Raw genomic sequence first — 16873 nt, 5'->3', positions numbered from 1 at the left:
AGATCGCCTTCAAGTGCTTGCCATAATTGAAGCAAGCCAACAAACTGAAATGTAAGACAGTAATAAAATGGAAAATTATGTAAATGTTTTTATTAATCATCTATTTTAAGATACTTACCACACCAGTGTGACTGAGAACAGTCTTGCAGGTTACTGAATTTGTGCAAGATTGAGGACTGGATCAATTATCAGATTTATGCAAAATGAATTATTTGTTTAATGATTTTTCATCTTCATAATTGATGAAACATTAACATTTTTCAGAATTAGATGTAGATTTTTTATTAGTCTAATACATCAGATTATATGCAATCTGTCGTGTATAAAATTATTATCGGAAAAAATGATCTGATACAATATTTAATCAAATGTTGATATCCTTTTTGTATTGCATATGCAACTAATGTCATCAAAACTTATATTGTAAGTATCCATGTAATAATTGCTTACTTTCTGTTTAGTGAAAATAGCTCAACAAACCAAGCATAACAAACAGAGGAGCGTGGAAATTCTGCCCGATTTAGATCTAATTAACAATGCTCTGCAGGAAATGCTTGAGCTGTCCGATGTGGTGATTGCCTATGTTGATGATATTCTGGTAATTATAGTTAAATTTTGATTGTGGAAAACATGACAAGGCTTATTTCTTTCTTCCGCCTCTAAAGAAACCATTGACTTTTACTTTTTATTGATTTTCTGTTATTATTTGATGATATGCTATTAAGAAAATAATTTTAATGATGGAATGAATGCTAAATTTTCCTGATTCTGAATTCTAAAAAGTTTTTAAATGCTTCCATAGAAGAAGAAAAAGGGGAGAAAGTTTATTCAGATGGTAAGTTTCAAATTAATGCAAAATTTGAAATTTTCATTTAGTGAAAAACATATTCAAGAATACAGTTTTTTGAAATATGCGTGCACAGTATGTTTGATTTTAAAATGGACCTCAGGTTTACAAGTATGTGATTTTCAACATATTTTGCTCTCTGACTTTTATATTGAGCTATGACATTTAAGTGATTTGTGAACTTGTTTGTTGAGGAAAGCATGAATTTTTCGGAAGCAGAAGTAGGTGTGATGAATCATTTGCAGGAAGCACCATATTGAACATCATCTTTTTTTTGGTTATGTCTCTTTGACTGTTTTATTGTTATAAATTAACAATGTAGATCAATAGCCTATATTCAGTGTTGTATTTAATATTTCACTAAATTTGGAAGAGAAACACCAGTCACAAGCTCATTTGAAAAACTGGGTGAAACATTTTGGGAAACTGGATCTAAATTGAATGTGAAACATGAAAGAAGATCTGTTTATCAGTAGCAGACATAATGGGTGATATTCAAGAAGTCCTTGCAAAATTTCTTCTAGTCCTTAAATTTTATCTGATGATTCATTCCTATTAACTCCTTAATCTACAATGACGGGCATTGCCTGCGTACGATGGTCGGGCCAAAACCTAACTTTCACGGGCATAGCCCGCATACGATGGTCGGGCCAAACTTAACTTTCACAGGCATAGCCCACGTACGATGGTCGGGCCAAACTTAACTTTCACGGGCATAGCCCGCGTACGATGGTCGGGCCAAACCTAACTTTCACGGCCATAGCCCGCATACGGTGATCGGGCCAGAAGTGAATATTACGTGGAATATTTGATACGCAATAATTGTGGTAGACTTAAGTATTACAAAATGCTTATTTATACAAAACTCCAAAATACAAAATTAGTAATCTGTAACGATATGATATATTTCAAAGCATTCTGGTACATGTAACGGAACTTTGCACTTTTTACACTCGTGTTCTATGTGGATTTTCTCGTACTTGATCTGCATACTGATTCGTTTCGGTTACAATATTGTTCCAAAATATGTCATCAAATATTAAATTAAAAATATCAAATTCTCCTCTACTTCCTCCTAATTGACATAAGGCTTCCTCTCTTGTGCCAGGAGTCATTGTATAGTCCTAGACTTTTGGACTATTTCTTTCCAAAGCCAGGACTCTGGTAGTTGATCATCATCAGATATATCATCAATAATTATTCGCCTATACTTTCTTTGAAAATTTTATAATTCGTCATGTTTACGATTGCCCGGATTAGCGTGTTTCACAAGTTGTGCAAATGTCTCGAACGCTGCACGAGCTTGTATACAATTTCGGCCCAGCATCTTCGAATCTAAATCGTAGGTTAAGGGGTTAAAGGAAGACAAATGTCATTTCTGGCTACAGTAAGATAGTATGACATGTCATATAGCATATTCCACAATGAAATTAATGAAGTGGATAACCTCCCCCTCCCAACCCAACAAGAATCATATTTAAATTGACTATAGCCACAAAGATCTGCCGATTTTACTGGTTCTAGAATACTTTTTAAGACATATTTAAAATAGTTTGTGCATTTATAGAATGCATATACTTTGGAAGAAATAAAAATGAACATCCCTATTATAATCCAAGATATAAATAAAGACTGACTCGCTTTGAAAATAGGCTTCGTAGTATTAGACCATTGAGAATATACTTTTCCAGTTTTTTGTCCCTTTTCCAATTGACGTTGAGAAAATATCAGCCCATTTACAGAAAGAATTAATAGAAATTTAATGCACCTTGGCTCTAAAGAAAAGTTCAGTGGAGTAGGTATCCCCAAACTTTACAAATACTTGCTTACATTATTCTCATAAGCTGAAAATTTGCATCATATGCAATTTCCATGTTAGGTAGTACATATCAGTGTGAACAGCTTTTCTTATGTATGAAAATAAACTAATTCCTAATAAATTCCAGGTTAATAAGCATTTATTCCACCTACATTTTGAAAATCACTAGTGTAATCAGCATGTCTCTTAATATCTAAAATTTGATTCAGAAGTCAAACAACAAAAATCAGCGTTAATTCACAAAATTTTCACAGGACTAGTTTCGATGGTTTTACCGAACCATCATCTTCAGCTGCAAACCTGCAAATGAACAAGATAGGAAATAATGTTTAGATAAGATAAGAAAGCCTGGACAAGAATAAGCAAGTGGCGCCATCTGTTGGCGAAACCAGAACTAAAACATAATTTCTCTAAAAGCCGAAGGCAAATTTGGATTGGAATTAGGATCGTTAACTAGAACAGAAAGATTTTTATGAATGTGAAATGCCTCTAGAAAATCCAGTTCTCCAATGGAAGATGTTTTTTGAATAATTTTGGCAGCAGAAAAATTGAAAGTGTGATTTTCGGACCAACTATGTTGAGCAACAGAAGACTTCTGTGTTTCCTTTTTTCTAACATATGCCTCATGTTCTTTGACGCGAAATTTTAAGGCTCTCTTAGTTTGGCCAATGTAAATTAAACCGCACTGGCAAGGAATCCTATAAATACCCCAGGAATTCATATCCGGAATGGGGTCCTTGAGTATAGAAGTTGGAATTTTATTGATGGGAGAGTAAACAACCCGAAAGTTAAATTTCTGCAAAATATGTGCAACTTTATAGCTAATTGATGGAAAGAAGACATTATTAATCAAGCAGTTAAAAAATTCTCATCTCAACACACTAAAAGCCACACTCTTATTTTAGGAGATTATAAAAATTCTGTTGTCATTCCCTTCTTTCCATCAATTAGCTATAAAGTTGCACATATTTTGCAGAAATTTAACTTTCGGGTTGTTTACTCTCCCATCTATAAAATTCCAACTTCTATACTCAAGGACCCCATTCCGGATATGAATTCCTGGGGTATTTATAGGATTCCTTGCCAGTGCGGTTTAATTTACATTGGTCAAACTAAGAGAGCCTTAAAATTTCGCGTCAAAGAACATGAGGCATATGTTAGAAAAAAGGAAACACAGAAGTCTTCTGTTGCTCAACATTGTTAGTCCGAAAATCACACTTTCAATTTTTCTGCTGCCAAAATTATTCAAAAAACATCTTCCATTGGAGAACTTGATTTTCTAGAGGCATTTCACATTCATAAAAATCTTTCTGTTCTAGTTAACGATCCTAATTCCAATCCAAATTTGCCTTCGGCTTTTAGAGAAATTATGTTTTAGTTCTGGTTTCGCCAACAGATGGCGCCACTTGCTTATTCTTGTCCAGGCTTTCTTATCTTATCTAAACATTATTTCCTATCTTGTTCATTTGCAGTTTTGCAGCTGAAGATGATGGTTCGGTAAAACCATCGAAACTAGTCCTGTGAAAATTTTGTGAATTAACGCTGATTTTTGTTGTTTGACTTCTGAATCAGTATTTATTCGGCGTGTTATTGTGTCTTAATCTAAAAGTTGGTTGCAGAAAAGATGCCAGATGTCAAAATGTTGAGTGTTTTTTCGTTAGGAGATTCGTTTGTTTGCATTTTGTGATGCTGTTGTCTCAGAGATGAAGTTCTTTTGTAGCTAGTAATTCCAGTTAAACATCCTATTTTTTTGCTGTGTTATTTGTTTTCTGTTTTAGTTTTAGAAACACATTTTCATAGAGAAGAAGTAATGCCTATCTATCAGCTACCTAGATTTATTTTTATGTTCCTTCCTTTTTACTTCCTTGTATGACGTAAAAGAAGTATTGTAATCACGAAAATTTCCAGGCACTACATTTCAAGGAAAATATCCATTTTGATCACTATCGGATGCAATTTAATGATGTTTTTGCATGACATCTGTATGTAAGGACAGAATAAAGAACTTTTCCCCAAAACAAATTATAAAACTGATTTAAAATGGATTCAGAAAAGATTTATTTGTGGCGTTTGTACGTACATGCGTACGTATATGCGTATTATTGCATAACTCAAAACCGAATAGCCTCAGAATGTTGAAATTTTGTATGTGGGACAGTTATAACATGTAGATATGCACCCTTTTGGACTGCAATCGGCTGCACCAAAGTATATTTAAATATATGTACAGGTAACCCTCGTATAACAAATTAGATGGGTTCCTAGAAAATGCCGTGTTGTGTGAAACCATGTTGTACGAGACCCAGAGACAGTATAAAAGGGGGGTTACGTTCCAAAAAACTTATTAAAAGTAATTATTTTTAATTATACATAAACTACTTAATTTTTATTAAAATATATATGTATGTACAACACAACAAAAAATATTACATATTTTTATTTAACACAACTTTAGTTTAATAAATTTCTTCATTTTCATTGCTCAATATAATCAACAGAGAGCGTTTTTTCATGAATAATATCGCTTTCACTTTCAGAATTTCTTGCATCATTTAAAGTTCTGGCATTTTCTTCCGTCTTTAAAAATTTGTAATTTTACTTTGCTTACTAGTTCTTACTGATTCATTTTAAATTTCTCGATATAGAGCTAGACAGTTTTGCAGATCTCTTTTGAATTTTCAGCTTGTTTCAGCAGAAGGGTCTGCCTGCACTCAAGAAAATAACTCGAGATTTTCAGCTAGGCGTAGACCTTCTTTTAATTTTTTTAATGTTAAATTATTAACTTCACAGTCTTCATCAGTGGTAGTGTCCTCATAATCGATTTGATCTGCAGCTTCAGATGCCATTTCTATCAAATCTTTGTCAATTTCTTCTTCCACTAATAAATCTTGAATATCCTCAATAGCCATGTTCACAAAACCTTCGTTTCTGATTAATTTAGCAAGTTCTAATATGCCACAGTTTCATTTTCTGACGATTCACGCACATTTTCTAGTTCAACTGAAGATAGCCCTATCTTCTTCTGATAACATTTAAATGCATTTACCATTGATGCTTTCAGTTCATTCAGTGACATAGGTCGATGTCCATTCAGTTCTTGATTGAAAATGTCTTCCAAGCTTCCATTACATTAATCGATTTTGAATCGGCTGCGTTTAAAATCTACTGTAATGCTCTTCTTATGTAATATGTTTTAAAGGTATAAATAGTATCTTGATCCAATGGTTGGAGTAGTGTTAGGTGGTAGGAACAGTGTTTTGATATTGGGAAGATTCAAATCTTGTGGGTGACATGGAGCATTATCTAATAGTAATAGAGCCTTGAAGCTCAAATTTTTCTGCCTTAAATAACATTCAGTGTCTGGCACAAAACAATTTAAAAACCGATCTTTAAATACTATATTCCCATCTACTGGAGCTCTTGGGTTTGCTTGCCAATACACCGGTAAGGTGTTTTTATTTATGCTTTTAAGTGCATGAGGATTTAAAGATCTATAAACTAACAAGGGTTTTGTCATAAAATCCAAAGTCATACTGCAGAAAAATACAAAAATAGCGTTAGACAATTTTTAGACACCTTTAAATGAAGATGCAGGTTTTATCTATTTCGATATAAAGGTTCTACTAGACACTTTTATTCCACCAAAGCCCAGTTTTTTTCGGCATCAAAAACTTGAACCCTTGTTCTTTTATAACATTTTGAAATTTTTCAGGAAACGTCCTAGCAGCTTCATAATCAGCTGATGCAGATTCTCCTTAAATTCTTATGCTATGAATTGCAAAACGCTTTTTGAAATTTTTGAACCAATCTTTACTTACCAGAAAATCTGGGTTGGCAGAGGGTTCTCCATGTTCTTTGAGGTGCTTGAAAATTTTGAGTGCTTTTTGTTTAATGATATTACCAACCAATGAAATTTTTTTTTAACAGCTATCATCAATCCAAATGCTGAGTGTCTTTTCCATCTTCTCAATTATTGTCACCCCCGAGGGTGAACTACACGTTTTGCAGATGTCAAAGATCCTGCAGCAACTGCACTTCGTTTTTCTTTTTCATTCTTCTTAATAGTCAAAACTGTTTCTTCATTCCAATTAAAACTTTTTTCAATGTGAGATGCCTTTTCTTCATTTAAAAGACGGTCCAAGATTTGTATCTGTACTTCTAAAGAAATGAATTTCCTCTTAAATGATTTTTTTTTTTTTTTTTTAATCTTTATTGAACATGTTTGGGGACTGAAACTTAATGTCTTAAAGACTAAAAAGTTATTATTTAACACACAGTGGCTCGATGCAGACTGCCGACCAACAGCGTGAGACGCTTTTGTTTTCAGACCATGGAGACGAGGATTCGAATTTTGGAAGCCGAACATGCAGGTTGTGTGTTTTAGGGCACTTATTGTAACCTTATATTGTTCACCTTCTGTGATAGTGAGGTTTCTTCATTGTTATCTGGGACATTTGTTCATACAAGTCATATGAGGACATTTCTTATGGCTACCGATCTTGGAAGACAACTGGCAGAACTTACAAATCAAGGATTCTTATGTGTTAAATGACTATATGGGTGCTTTGCACAATATGGAAGAACTTCGTGTGGAGTTCGTTGAATTTCTTCTGATTGCTTGGGCACTTTTCTTATCGTGTTAGAGCAAAGCCGTGTTATAGGAAGATTCTAGCAATTTATAAATCGCGTTATAGTGAAACCGTGTTACAGGATGCCGTGTTGTAAGAGGCCTACCTGTATATATATATCTACTTTGTTACTCGGCTCAGTGAGCAGCTCAGTTTCTTTATTCTTATATATTTGTAAATTGTGCATTTTTTGCTTTAAAAGTGATTGAATTGTGTTGTTCTTATCTTCAAGTTAAGGTTTTTATGCCTTTAGTTAACCTGCATATTATAGTTGTAGAATTATCAACAAGTTGTTTAAGTACGGCTAAGCCTAATTTTTTCACCATAGCAGCCATATTTGTTTACATTTGAAACTTAGCAGAATAGTTTATTTGTTGCCAATCTTGAGAAACTAATCTTCATTACAGCAAAGTAATGTCTTCTTTTATTATTGCGAATTAAATTATGCTTAATCCATTCTAGAATTATCATTTAAGTTATTAAATTATCCTATATATTGACTCAGCATAGCATCCACAACAAATTAAATCAGTTTTTACGCCTTCAATGTCTTTTTGTGAAGTTGAGACCTAAAGTAAACTTTCAGTTTTGTGCACCAAAAAATCTATCTTCTTGCCCACTGACTGATTTACTTGTTTTTGCATAGAAACTGTAATTTTAATGGTAAAAGTTTTTTTTTTTTTTTTTTTTTTTTTTTTTACTGTATTTGGTGTTTTATATTTTTGTATGTCTTTTAATTTTTAATGAAGATATTTTGAGTTTTTATTATTTTTGCCTTGCCATGAAGTGAGAACTGAGTTAATTGAATAAAAAATATATCTCTAATGAAATTCGGGGAAATAAGTGGTTCATATTAGCAGAAAATACTGTCGTCAATCTGTTTCGGACAGAGGAGAATGTTTACGAGTATCACATGTGCATTTAGGTAAGCGGCGCTGAATTGTCTGTGAAAAACTATTTATTTATTATTTGTTTAATTTCTTTTATGAATCGTTTTAAATTTATTATAGTATTTGAGCAGAACATGTGACAATGATTAGATAATTCTTCAGATGATATAATTTTTGTGCTTTCTGAGTTATAAAATTAATGAGATGTAATGCTGTTAAGTGAACCTAGTGCCAAATTGTCGCTATAGTAAATATAGTGAATTTTAAAGATTGCATTTATTCTCTTGGGGTTTATGTGCTGTCAACGAAGTAGATTTATTTCAGTTCAATAATTTTAAATGAAATGTGGGAAAAAATACATATAACACCTAATAAGTAGGCCACCGTTGCCTGCTATGAAGGATTTGAATCCTGGCCCTTTGGTATGGCAGTAGATTCAATAACCACTTTCTTGTCTGGACAGTGTATAATAATAATTCAGTGTTACCTCATAAAATAAAGTGCCCTTATAATGTTTATAAGAAAATGTTTATAAAAAAAATCTCTTTTGAAATTAAACCAACCTCCTTTCAAAGTTTTATCTTAAATTTGGAATAACACTCAACTTATATTGAAAGCATTCATTACAGGTCCATCATCAATTAAGTTATTAATTGAACACTTAATACCAAACTAAGGTTCCTTTTTTTCCCTCCCCCCTTGGGTTACAGCCAAAAACATCGCTGACGAAAACGTCACGGAGAAAACAACGCAAGGCGAAAACGTCGTGCTACAAAACATCACAGTTCTAAAACATTGTGGTACAAAACATCGTCGTCGAATATAAAGCGGTTCAAAAACATCGTCGTCGAAAATATCGCGGTAAAAAATAAAGTATCTACAAATCATCGCATGTCGATAACATCGTAGACACGCTTTTTTCAGGCTTTGATAACTGTAAATGGATATTCCCGTAATGATTTGTGTGGGCAAGATGGAAAAAAAAAAAAATTTTTACTTTCATATTTTTTATTAATCAATAAATTTTTGCTGAGAAAATAAAATGGAAACTTAAGCATAGAAAATTAATGCAACTTATAGCACTTAATTTTAAACCAACATAGTTAACTAACAAAGGCCATTAATAAATAATTTTTTATAAAGTTTTTACTGGTAATTTTTCATGAAAAGTATAATCTATAAGTTGCATTTAATTTTCTATGTTTAAGTTCCCTTCTTACTTTTTCAGCAAAAATTTATTAGTTAGTAAAAAAATGTGGAAGTAAAAATTATCCTTCTTTACATCTTGCGCTCACAAATCATTATGGGAATATCCATTTACAATTATTAAAACCTGAAAAAAAGCATGTCTGCGATGTTATCGTCATGCAATGATTTGTAGATACTTTATTTTTTACCACGATATTTTCGACGACGATGTTTTAGAACTGCGATGTTTTCTCCCGCGATGTTTTGTAGCACAACGTTTTCGCCTTGCGTTGTTTTCTCTGCGATGTTATCGGCGGACACCCCCCTTGCCTATTTTTTAATTTTAACATTTGCATGTTTCTCTTCCCTTTGATACTTTAATTTTACCCTGACAGTAAAATTATATTATAAAGTTCCTATAACTATTTTGTTTCATAGTTATTTTTATCCACCTTTTTTTTAAAAATTTGATGTTACATCTGAATTTTCCCTAAAGATTTTAAGAAATCACTTTCTAAACGAATACTACAGTAATTGTGGAAATTGAAGAAAAAAAAATTAATGTGATTTTAGTATACTGATGATGATATTATATATTTATTATATATGAGCGCAAGATGAAAATTTCTCGGCCTGACCAAAAAATAATGCTTAAATCACCAAAAATTTGTTTCCTGCTTGAGTGCTGGTGTCATTTGTTTGTATGACAAGTTTCAACTTGTTCTCTCAAGTAGATCGTTTACACGAATTTTTGCAGTAGATGTCTTACGTGTTATTCGATAAAATGGATAAACTTGAATATCGCACAGTCATAAAATTCTTCGTTTTGAATGGCTTAAGACCTAAGGAAATTCATCTGAAGTTGACAAAAGTTTATGGGGACTCTCCTCCTTCCATGTCAACCATTAAAAGTGGGCTGCTGAATTTAAACATGGTCGCACATTCCTCGAAGATGGCCTAAGTGAAGCGCAGCCAAAAACCACAACCAAAAATCACTGAAAGAGTGCATGATATCGTGTTGGACGATAGGCGAGTGAAGGTGTCCGAGATAGCTGAAACTGTGGGGATATTGTTGGAAAGCGTGCGAAACATCTTGCATAAAGAATTAGGGATGCAAAAGCTGTTCGCATGATGGGTGTTGCATTTGCTGCACAAACAATTTTCGCAGCAATCTTTGGACTTATTCAACAGGGATCTTACCAATTTTGTGCAGCGATTTGTCACCATGGACGAGACTTGGGTCCATCACTATACGCCAGAAACAAAACAGCAGTCCAAGCAGTGGATGGAAGCCGGCGGTTCAGCACTAAAGAAAGCGAAGTCAATCACATCTGCTGGAAAGGTCATGGACAGTGTGTTTTGTGATGCGAAAGGGATCCTATTCATTGATTACTTTGCAAAAAGGAGAACAGTTACAGGCGAATATTACTTCATCCTTCTTGACCAGCTGGATGCCAAAATTTGCGAGAAAAGGCTTAGCTTGAAGAAGAAAAAAATCATCTTTCAGCAGGACAACGCGCCTGTGCACAAGGGTGCATTGTCGATGGGAAAACTGCAGGATTTAGGGTACGATTTGCTCGGTCACCCCCCTATTCTCCCGATTTGGCACTCACAAACTTTCATATGTTCCCAAACTTGAAAAAATTTGTTTCTGGGAAGCACTTCACATCCAATGAAGAAGTTGAGGGGGTCCAAGATTAATATTTGCACAAACTTCCAGACTCTCACTTACGGGAAGGAATACTGATATTGGAGAAATGCTGGACCAAGTATGTTGAAGTCAAGGGAGGGAGCTTGTGTAGGAAAATAAAATCTTTTTTTAACTGAAAGTTGCAGTCTTTCATTGTCAGGCCGAGAACTTTTCACCTTACCCTCATGTTTAACCCTTTGCAAGAAATGTCTAGATACTTTCCAGTTTAGGGTGCACAAAAAACTCTTTTTAAAATTATTCTTGTTTGTAAATTTTTCTGTTCTAGTAGATAATTATATATAATGTAAGTACATGTACCCTATGCAATCAGAACATTCCAAAAAATGTAAAATTAATTTTTGATGTGCAAATATGACTGCTGTGAACTCTGAACTAACAAGAAGAGAATAGGAAATTAAAAGAAAACAAGATCCTTCATACAGAGATATGTGAAATGGTTAAGTCTCCAAGAACATCAAATTTGGCATTTTACCCGAGTCTCTTAGTTTTGAAAATAGCGAGAAAAGGCATATCCAGTATAGACACCACCCGCATTCTTTCATATTAGAAATACTGTGGCCTTTATAATGGCCATCCTGGTCGGAAAGTGTTAAAGAGAATTTCTATGGAACATGAATAAAATTAATCTTACTGAAGTTTTTATTTGATGCATTAAGGGAATTTTATGTTAGGATTCAAAAGATTTGAATAATAATAATAATAAAAATGGTTGAAGATTTGAATTTCCCTCTCTTGGATTTTTTTATATATATTATCTTTTTAGAATTTTTAGTTATTCACATATATTTATAGATTTTAAGTTCAGCGTTTATGTAATGATAGTATGTAATGATTTTTTAGTCTGTCATTTATCTTTTGTAACACAAAGTATTGTAATTATGCCTGCTTTCTGTTAAAATAATTATGGTGTATACATTATGTGAAAGAAGATTTTCTAAAACTTAACTTTATTTAGAAATGTGCTTTTGAATATATAAATTTAGTAATAATAATTAAAATGTTTCCTCTTTTAGGCAAATAGAAAGCCTCCAGATAATTCAGTGGGACGGACATTAATGGACATTGTACAGAGTGTGCCACAAATGAGTCCAGAGGAGTTTCAAGACATGCTGAATTCAAATATGAAAGTATGTTGAGAGAGAAGTTTAATCTAATATATTTTTCAGATTATTCATAAAATTTGGTAATTTTCAGTGAATGGAATTTGTCATAAGTGAAAGTACTTTCTGATTATCTGTACCCATGATTACCATATTTGGTAGAATTTCCATGTTTTTAACAGATGTCCAAGTACTTCTGTGACAGTGGCCATCCATGATGTGCATATCACACATAGATTTGAATGTACACTGCGCAAAAAAAAAGGAACAGTTTTATATCTCCCGTGACGATTGACAAAATTCAAATTGCATTTTTCATGTCTCAAAAACACGACTTAGGATATATATATATATATCATACCTGCCAACTTTTACGAATTTTTCGTAATTTTTTTGAAAATGCGTTTGTTTTTACGATTTTACGATCGTAATCCATTTTTTACGATTTTTTTCCTTTTTCAAGTGTTTTTAGTGATTTTTGTCGAAATTTTAGAATTTTTCGCCAATTCAGCGATTTTTGCCAATTGCATCGCGTTTTACCGCCAACTACTGACTACTTCGAATCTAGTAACCTGCGGTTTCTCCCAACTCGCCGCTTAACCAGCCAATCCAATGCGCTGAACTTGTTTCTCCCACTCTTTTCTTTGTGGACGGCAGATTATTTTTTTCGCGTTCGCTTCGGCAGTAAGGAAATTACTCAGCTCAGACTCAGCAAGCATGGATTGTCGCATTCTGTTTTTTTTTTTTTTGTTTGTTTGCATGTGCTACGAATTTTCTTAATACGTCGTTGTTACGAAATGAGTTAAAAAAAACCGTATTCTCAATATTTTCGGCCTGCCTACAAAGCCGAATTTCCAACAATTAAAGAATCCTTCAAAAGAAATAACTATGCATTTTGCAACGTGTGCGTGTGTGACTTCATAATAAATCACGGTGGAAGAAGCGACATTGTGAAGCATGTTAAGTCTAAAAAGCATGAAGTTAATGCTTCGGCTTCGACAACGTCAAAGAAAGTGGAGGATTTTTTTTTCGAATTCGGATGCCGATGTCATTTTGGCAGAGTGTTTGTTTACTGCATTCCTCATAGTATGTAATGTGCCGCTAAGCGCTGCCGATCACGCCGGTCAACTTTTCAGACAGATGTTTCCCGGCTCCCAGATTGCTCAGAAATATGCTTGTGCTCGCACGAAAACACCTTCTATTGTGAACGAAATTGCTTGCGATGCACAAAGTAAAACGATAGCTGCACCACAGAATTCAGCATTTTCGGTGTCAATCAATGGCAGCAACAACAGCGATTGGAAGCTTTACCCCATCGTTGTCACATATTTCTGTGATGTTTCTAATGAAATGAAAACTCATCTTTTGCGTCTTCCATTGTTAAATGGAGACGCTACGGGGGGAAATATTGCCTCCTTGGTAATTAATGAGTTGAAACAACTTAACATCCCAATATCAAACTGCATTTCATTTGGTGCAGATAATGCTCATGTCATGGTGGGTGACAAAAAGGGTGTAGTCTCTTTCCTCAAAAAAGAACAAAATGAATTAATTGTTATTGGATGCCCATGCCACTTAATTAATTTGGCAGCAGAAAAAGCTGCAGCTGTTTTACCATTAAATATTGACCAGCTTTTGATTGATGTGTTTTTCTATCTGGAAAAAGGGATGCATTGCTAAAATATTTCCACGAAGAGACCAAAACGAAACCACAGATCCCATCAAATTTGTCGGCATATAAGATTCTGAAAACCAACTTTGCTTCTAATCAAAATGCTTTAAAAGGGAAAAGCCAACACACAGAATCAAACCCTGTAAAAAGAAAATGCTTAGAAGACTCCTCGAAGGTCAACTTTGTTAAAGAAGTTGAAGGGAAGAAGAAACAGTCTTTTATTAGCCGGGAGGAAAGGATTTTCTATCTTCTTTCTTCGGATTTGAACAAAGCATATTGTAGTTTTGTGTTAAGTACCATTAAGATTTTTGAAAGTGTAAATACCCTTCTACATTCAGCTTCGCCAAAATCTTCCCTGCTTATCCAAATTCTTAATGATCTTTTGAAAGAACTTTATACTAAGTTTGTAAAACGTCCATTGTGAAAAATAGTGTGTTGATTCGTGCTGCCTATAATAGTTTGGCAAATCAAAAGGATGACAATGATCTTATAATTGGAAATCAAACCAGGGAACTTGTAAATTCTTTGAAAGATCATGAGAAAAAAGAATTTTTTCAATGTGTTAGAAAGTACTTTTCCTCAGTCTGTGATTACATTGTAAGGAAGTTTTCTTTGCAAAATGAAGTTCTTTTAAATGCTGAAGTGGCAAATTTGAAACAAATTGAAAATTCATTTTTTGAAAAGATTCGTTTTTTTATTGATAAATTTCCATTTTTGTTAACAATTAAAGAAAATGAATGCCATAATGATGCTTTAGATGAACTACAGAACCAATTTTCTGCTGCACAGTTTGAAGACTTTGCCAGTTCTGGAGAAGATAGACTTGATGTCCTCGTTGGTACCTTAAAAAGAATAAAAAGAGCTGATGGAACACCAAAATATGATAGACTAGCAAGAGTTTTATGTGCTATTCTCGTAATTCCACACAGTAATGTTGAGTGCGAGAGAGTCTTCAGTGTTGTGAAGAAAAACAAAACTATGTTTCGTTCTTCAATTTCACCAAAAACTCTAGAAAACATTTTAATTGCTAAATGTTATGAGGAAACTAATTGTTGTGACAGGAAATTTTCCAAAGAATTTTTGGCTAAAGCCAAAAAATGAACTCTAAATTCATTGCAATAATTTTTTTGTGTAACATTAAGTTCTTGTTTTAAATTTCCTAATAAATTTTTTAGTTATGACTTAATTGAGATTTACTAATGTATGTACAATTTTCTTTTTTCTATTTGTATAATTTTTTATTTTATTTTTATTTTTTTTAATATCAAAGCATGATATTAATTCTTTGTGTTCTTCTGAATTTTGGTGAAATCTTCTGAATTTTAATCTTTAGAGGTTGGCAAGTATGATATATATATATATATATATAGCACTGTTCTAACATAAGTATTTTGACACAGATCGGACTTTTTCTGAAATAACATACCAATTTTTATCCATATTTCGATTCTACGACTCAAATTATGCCCAGATATTAAATTTTGTAAAATTTAGCTTGGCGAAATTTTTTCAGTTTGGCCAAGAATAATTCACTTGGTTAACTTCTTAATATATGGCAACGAGTTTTCCTTTCCATTCCATTATGCCGTAGTGGGGAAAAAGGCACCTTATTCCTACCTTTTAACATTGTGTCACATCTGGGAAAAAAGCGGAAAAAAAGTCACATCGTTTCTACTTCCAAATAATTTTAGTGTGTTTAAACCACATCTGATGTTTTATTGCTTTCAACAAAAATGCCAAATTTCAGAACGTGCCAATATATAAATTCACATATATTTTTGGAAGTTTTGAATAAAAAATTGTAATTTTTTGCAGGTCTACTTAGAAATAAATATGTCTACTTTAAGATGATGGTAAAAATTTTATATCTTATAATTCAATTTTTTTTGAAAAATTTATAAAAATTATTTAAAAATACAAATTTTAAAAGTAAATCATAAAAAAGGGTGAATTTTATTTGGAATTCTGACTTTCCAAATGTGAAAGTAAGAATCAAATAAGCTTAATAAAAAAGGAGAGATTAATCAGTATATACCAAACTCAATTAACGTTGAGGAGCTAAAATTTTGAGGGCTGATATTTTAAAAACTGCTTGTGCGATTTTTTTACAAAACTTGGCGTAATTTGAGTCGTAGAATTGAAGTATGGAAACAAATTGGTATGTTATATCAGAAAAAGTCCGATTTTGTGTCAAAATACTGATGTTAGAACAATGCTATATATAAATCTAATGCTTATCCTAAATTGCACTTTCGAGACGTGAAAAACGCAAGTTAAATTTCGTCAATCGGCCCAGTAGAACCAGAGATATAGAACTGCCCCCCCTTTTTTTGCGCAGTGTGCACGAATTTATATGCTTGCTTAGCCATCATTTGCTGAAGATCATCTGCCTTATATTTAACCAAATTTTGCTTTTCCATTTTATCTTCTGGCTGTAAAACTTTAGATATTGGGCATATAAATTTGTTTTCGCTCGTGAAATTTCCTGTTTGTTATTAAATGCTCCTTGTTATTACTGTTTATGAAACCAAGTCAAACATTTTTGCAAATGTATAAAATTGCTTATCAGTTAGTGATTTTTCATAAGGATGGGAACAATCAGAAAATTCATGAAAATTTTTTTATGGTTTATGGAAATTTCAGTTCTGATATGAAACTACAGTTTAGCTTTTACAGTTTTTTTTTCTTTATTATTGTTATTAAATTAAGCTAGATCTTTCCCTCAGACTCATAATCTTTTGTTGTAAAACATTTTTATAGTCTTGAAATTTCACAACAAATTTAATAAAAGTAGAGAGCAAAATTATTCCTCTTACCTTGTATCTAGCACAGTTTCAAGCGAGATGATAGCTAATTAACTTATAATCCAAAAAAGATTGTAGACGGAAATTGTAACTGAAACACATTTTATTTACATGAAAATAGATTAAGATTTGGTAGTATTCAAATACACATCGAAAAAGGGAGTTATATAATAGAGAGTGTCATATCACTGTCCTTTCCTGAAGGAGTGAGAAA

The 16873-nt window shown here is 32.9% G+C and overlaps 1 protein-coding gene across 1 annotated transcript in view; it reads left to right on the top strand.

Annotated features, from left to right (window-relative positions):
* LOC118197825 (eukaryotic translation initiation factor 3 subunit F-1-like) overlaps window positions 1-16873 on the top strand; it is a 42383-nt gene that overhangs the window by 24244 nt on the left and 1266 nt on the right. Inside the window, exons 6-7 of the mRNA XM_035369364.2 lie at window positions 462-598; window positions 12097-12210. Of these exons, the coding sequence (XP_035225255.2) occupies window positions 462-598; window positions 12097-12210 (251 nt within the window). The remainder of the gene's footprint in view (window positions 1-461; window positions 599-12096; window positions 12211-16873) is intronic.

Source organism: Stegodyphus dumicola, chromosome 2, assembly GCF_044657685.1.
Source record: "Stegodyphus dumicola isolate Sdum_Otavi_A_Nest chromosome 2, ASM4465768v1".
Lineage (NCBI taxonomy): Eukaryota > Metazoa > Arthropoda > Arachnida > Araneae > Eresidae > Stegodyphus > Stegodyphus dumicola.
The sequence above is the reverse complement of the archived record's forward strand: the minus strand, read 5'-3'. Positions and strand labels throughout refer to the sequence as shown.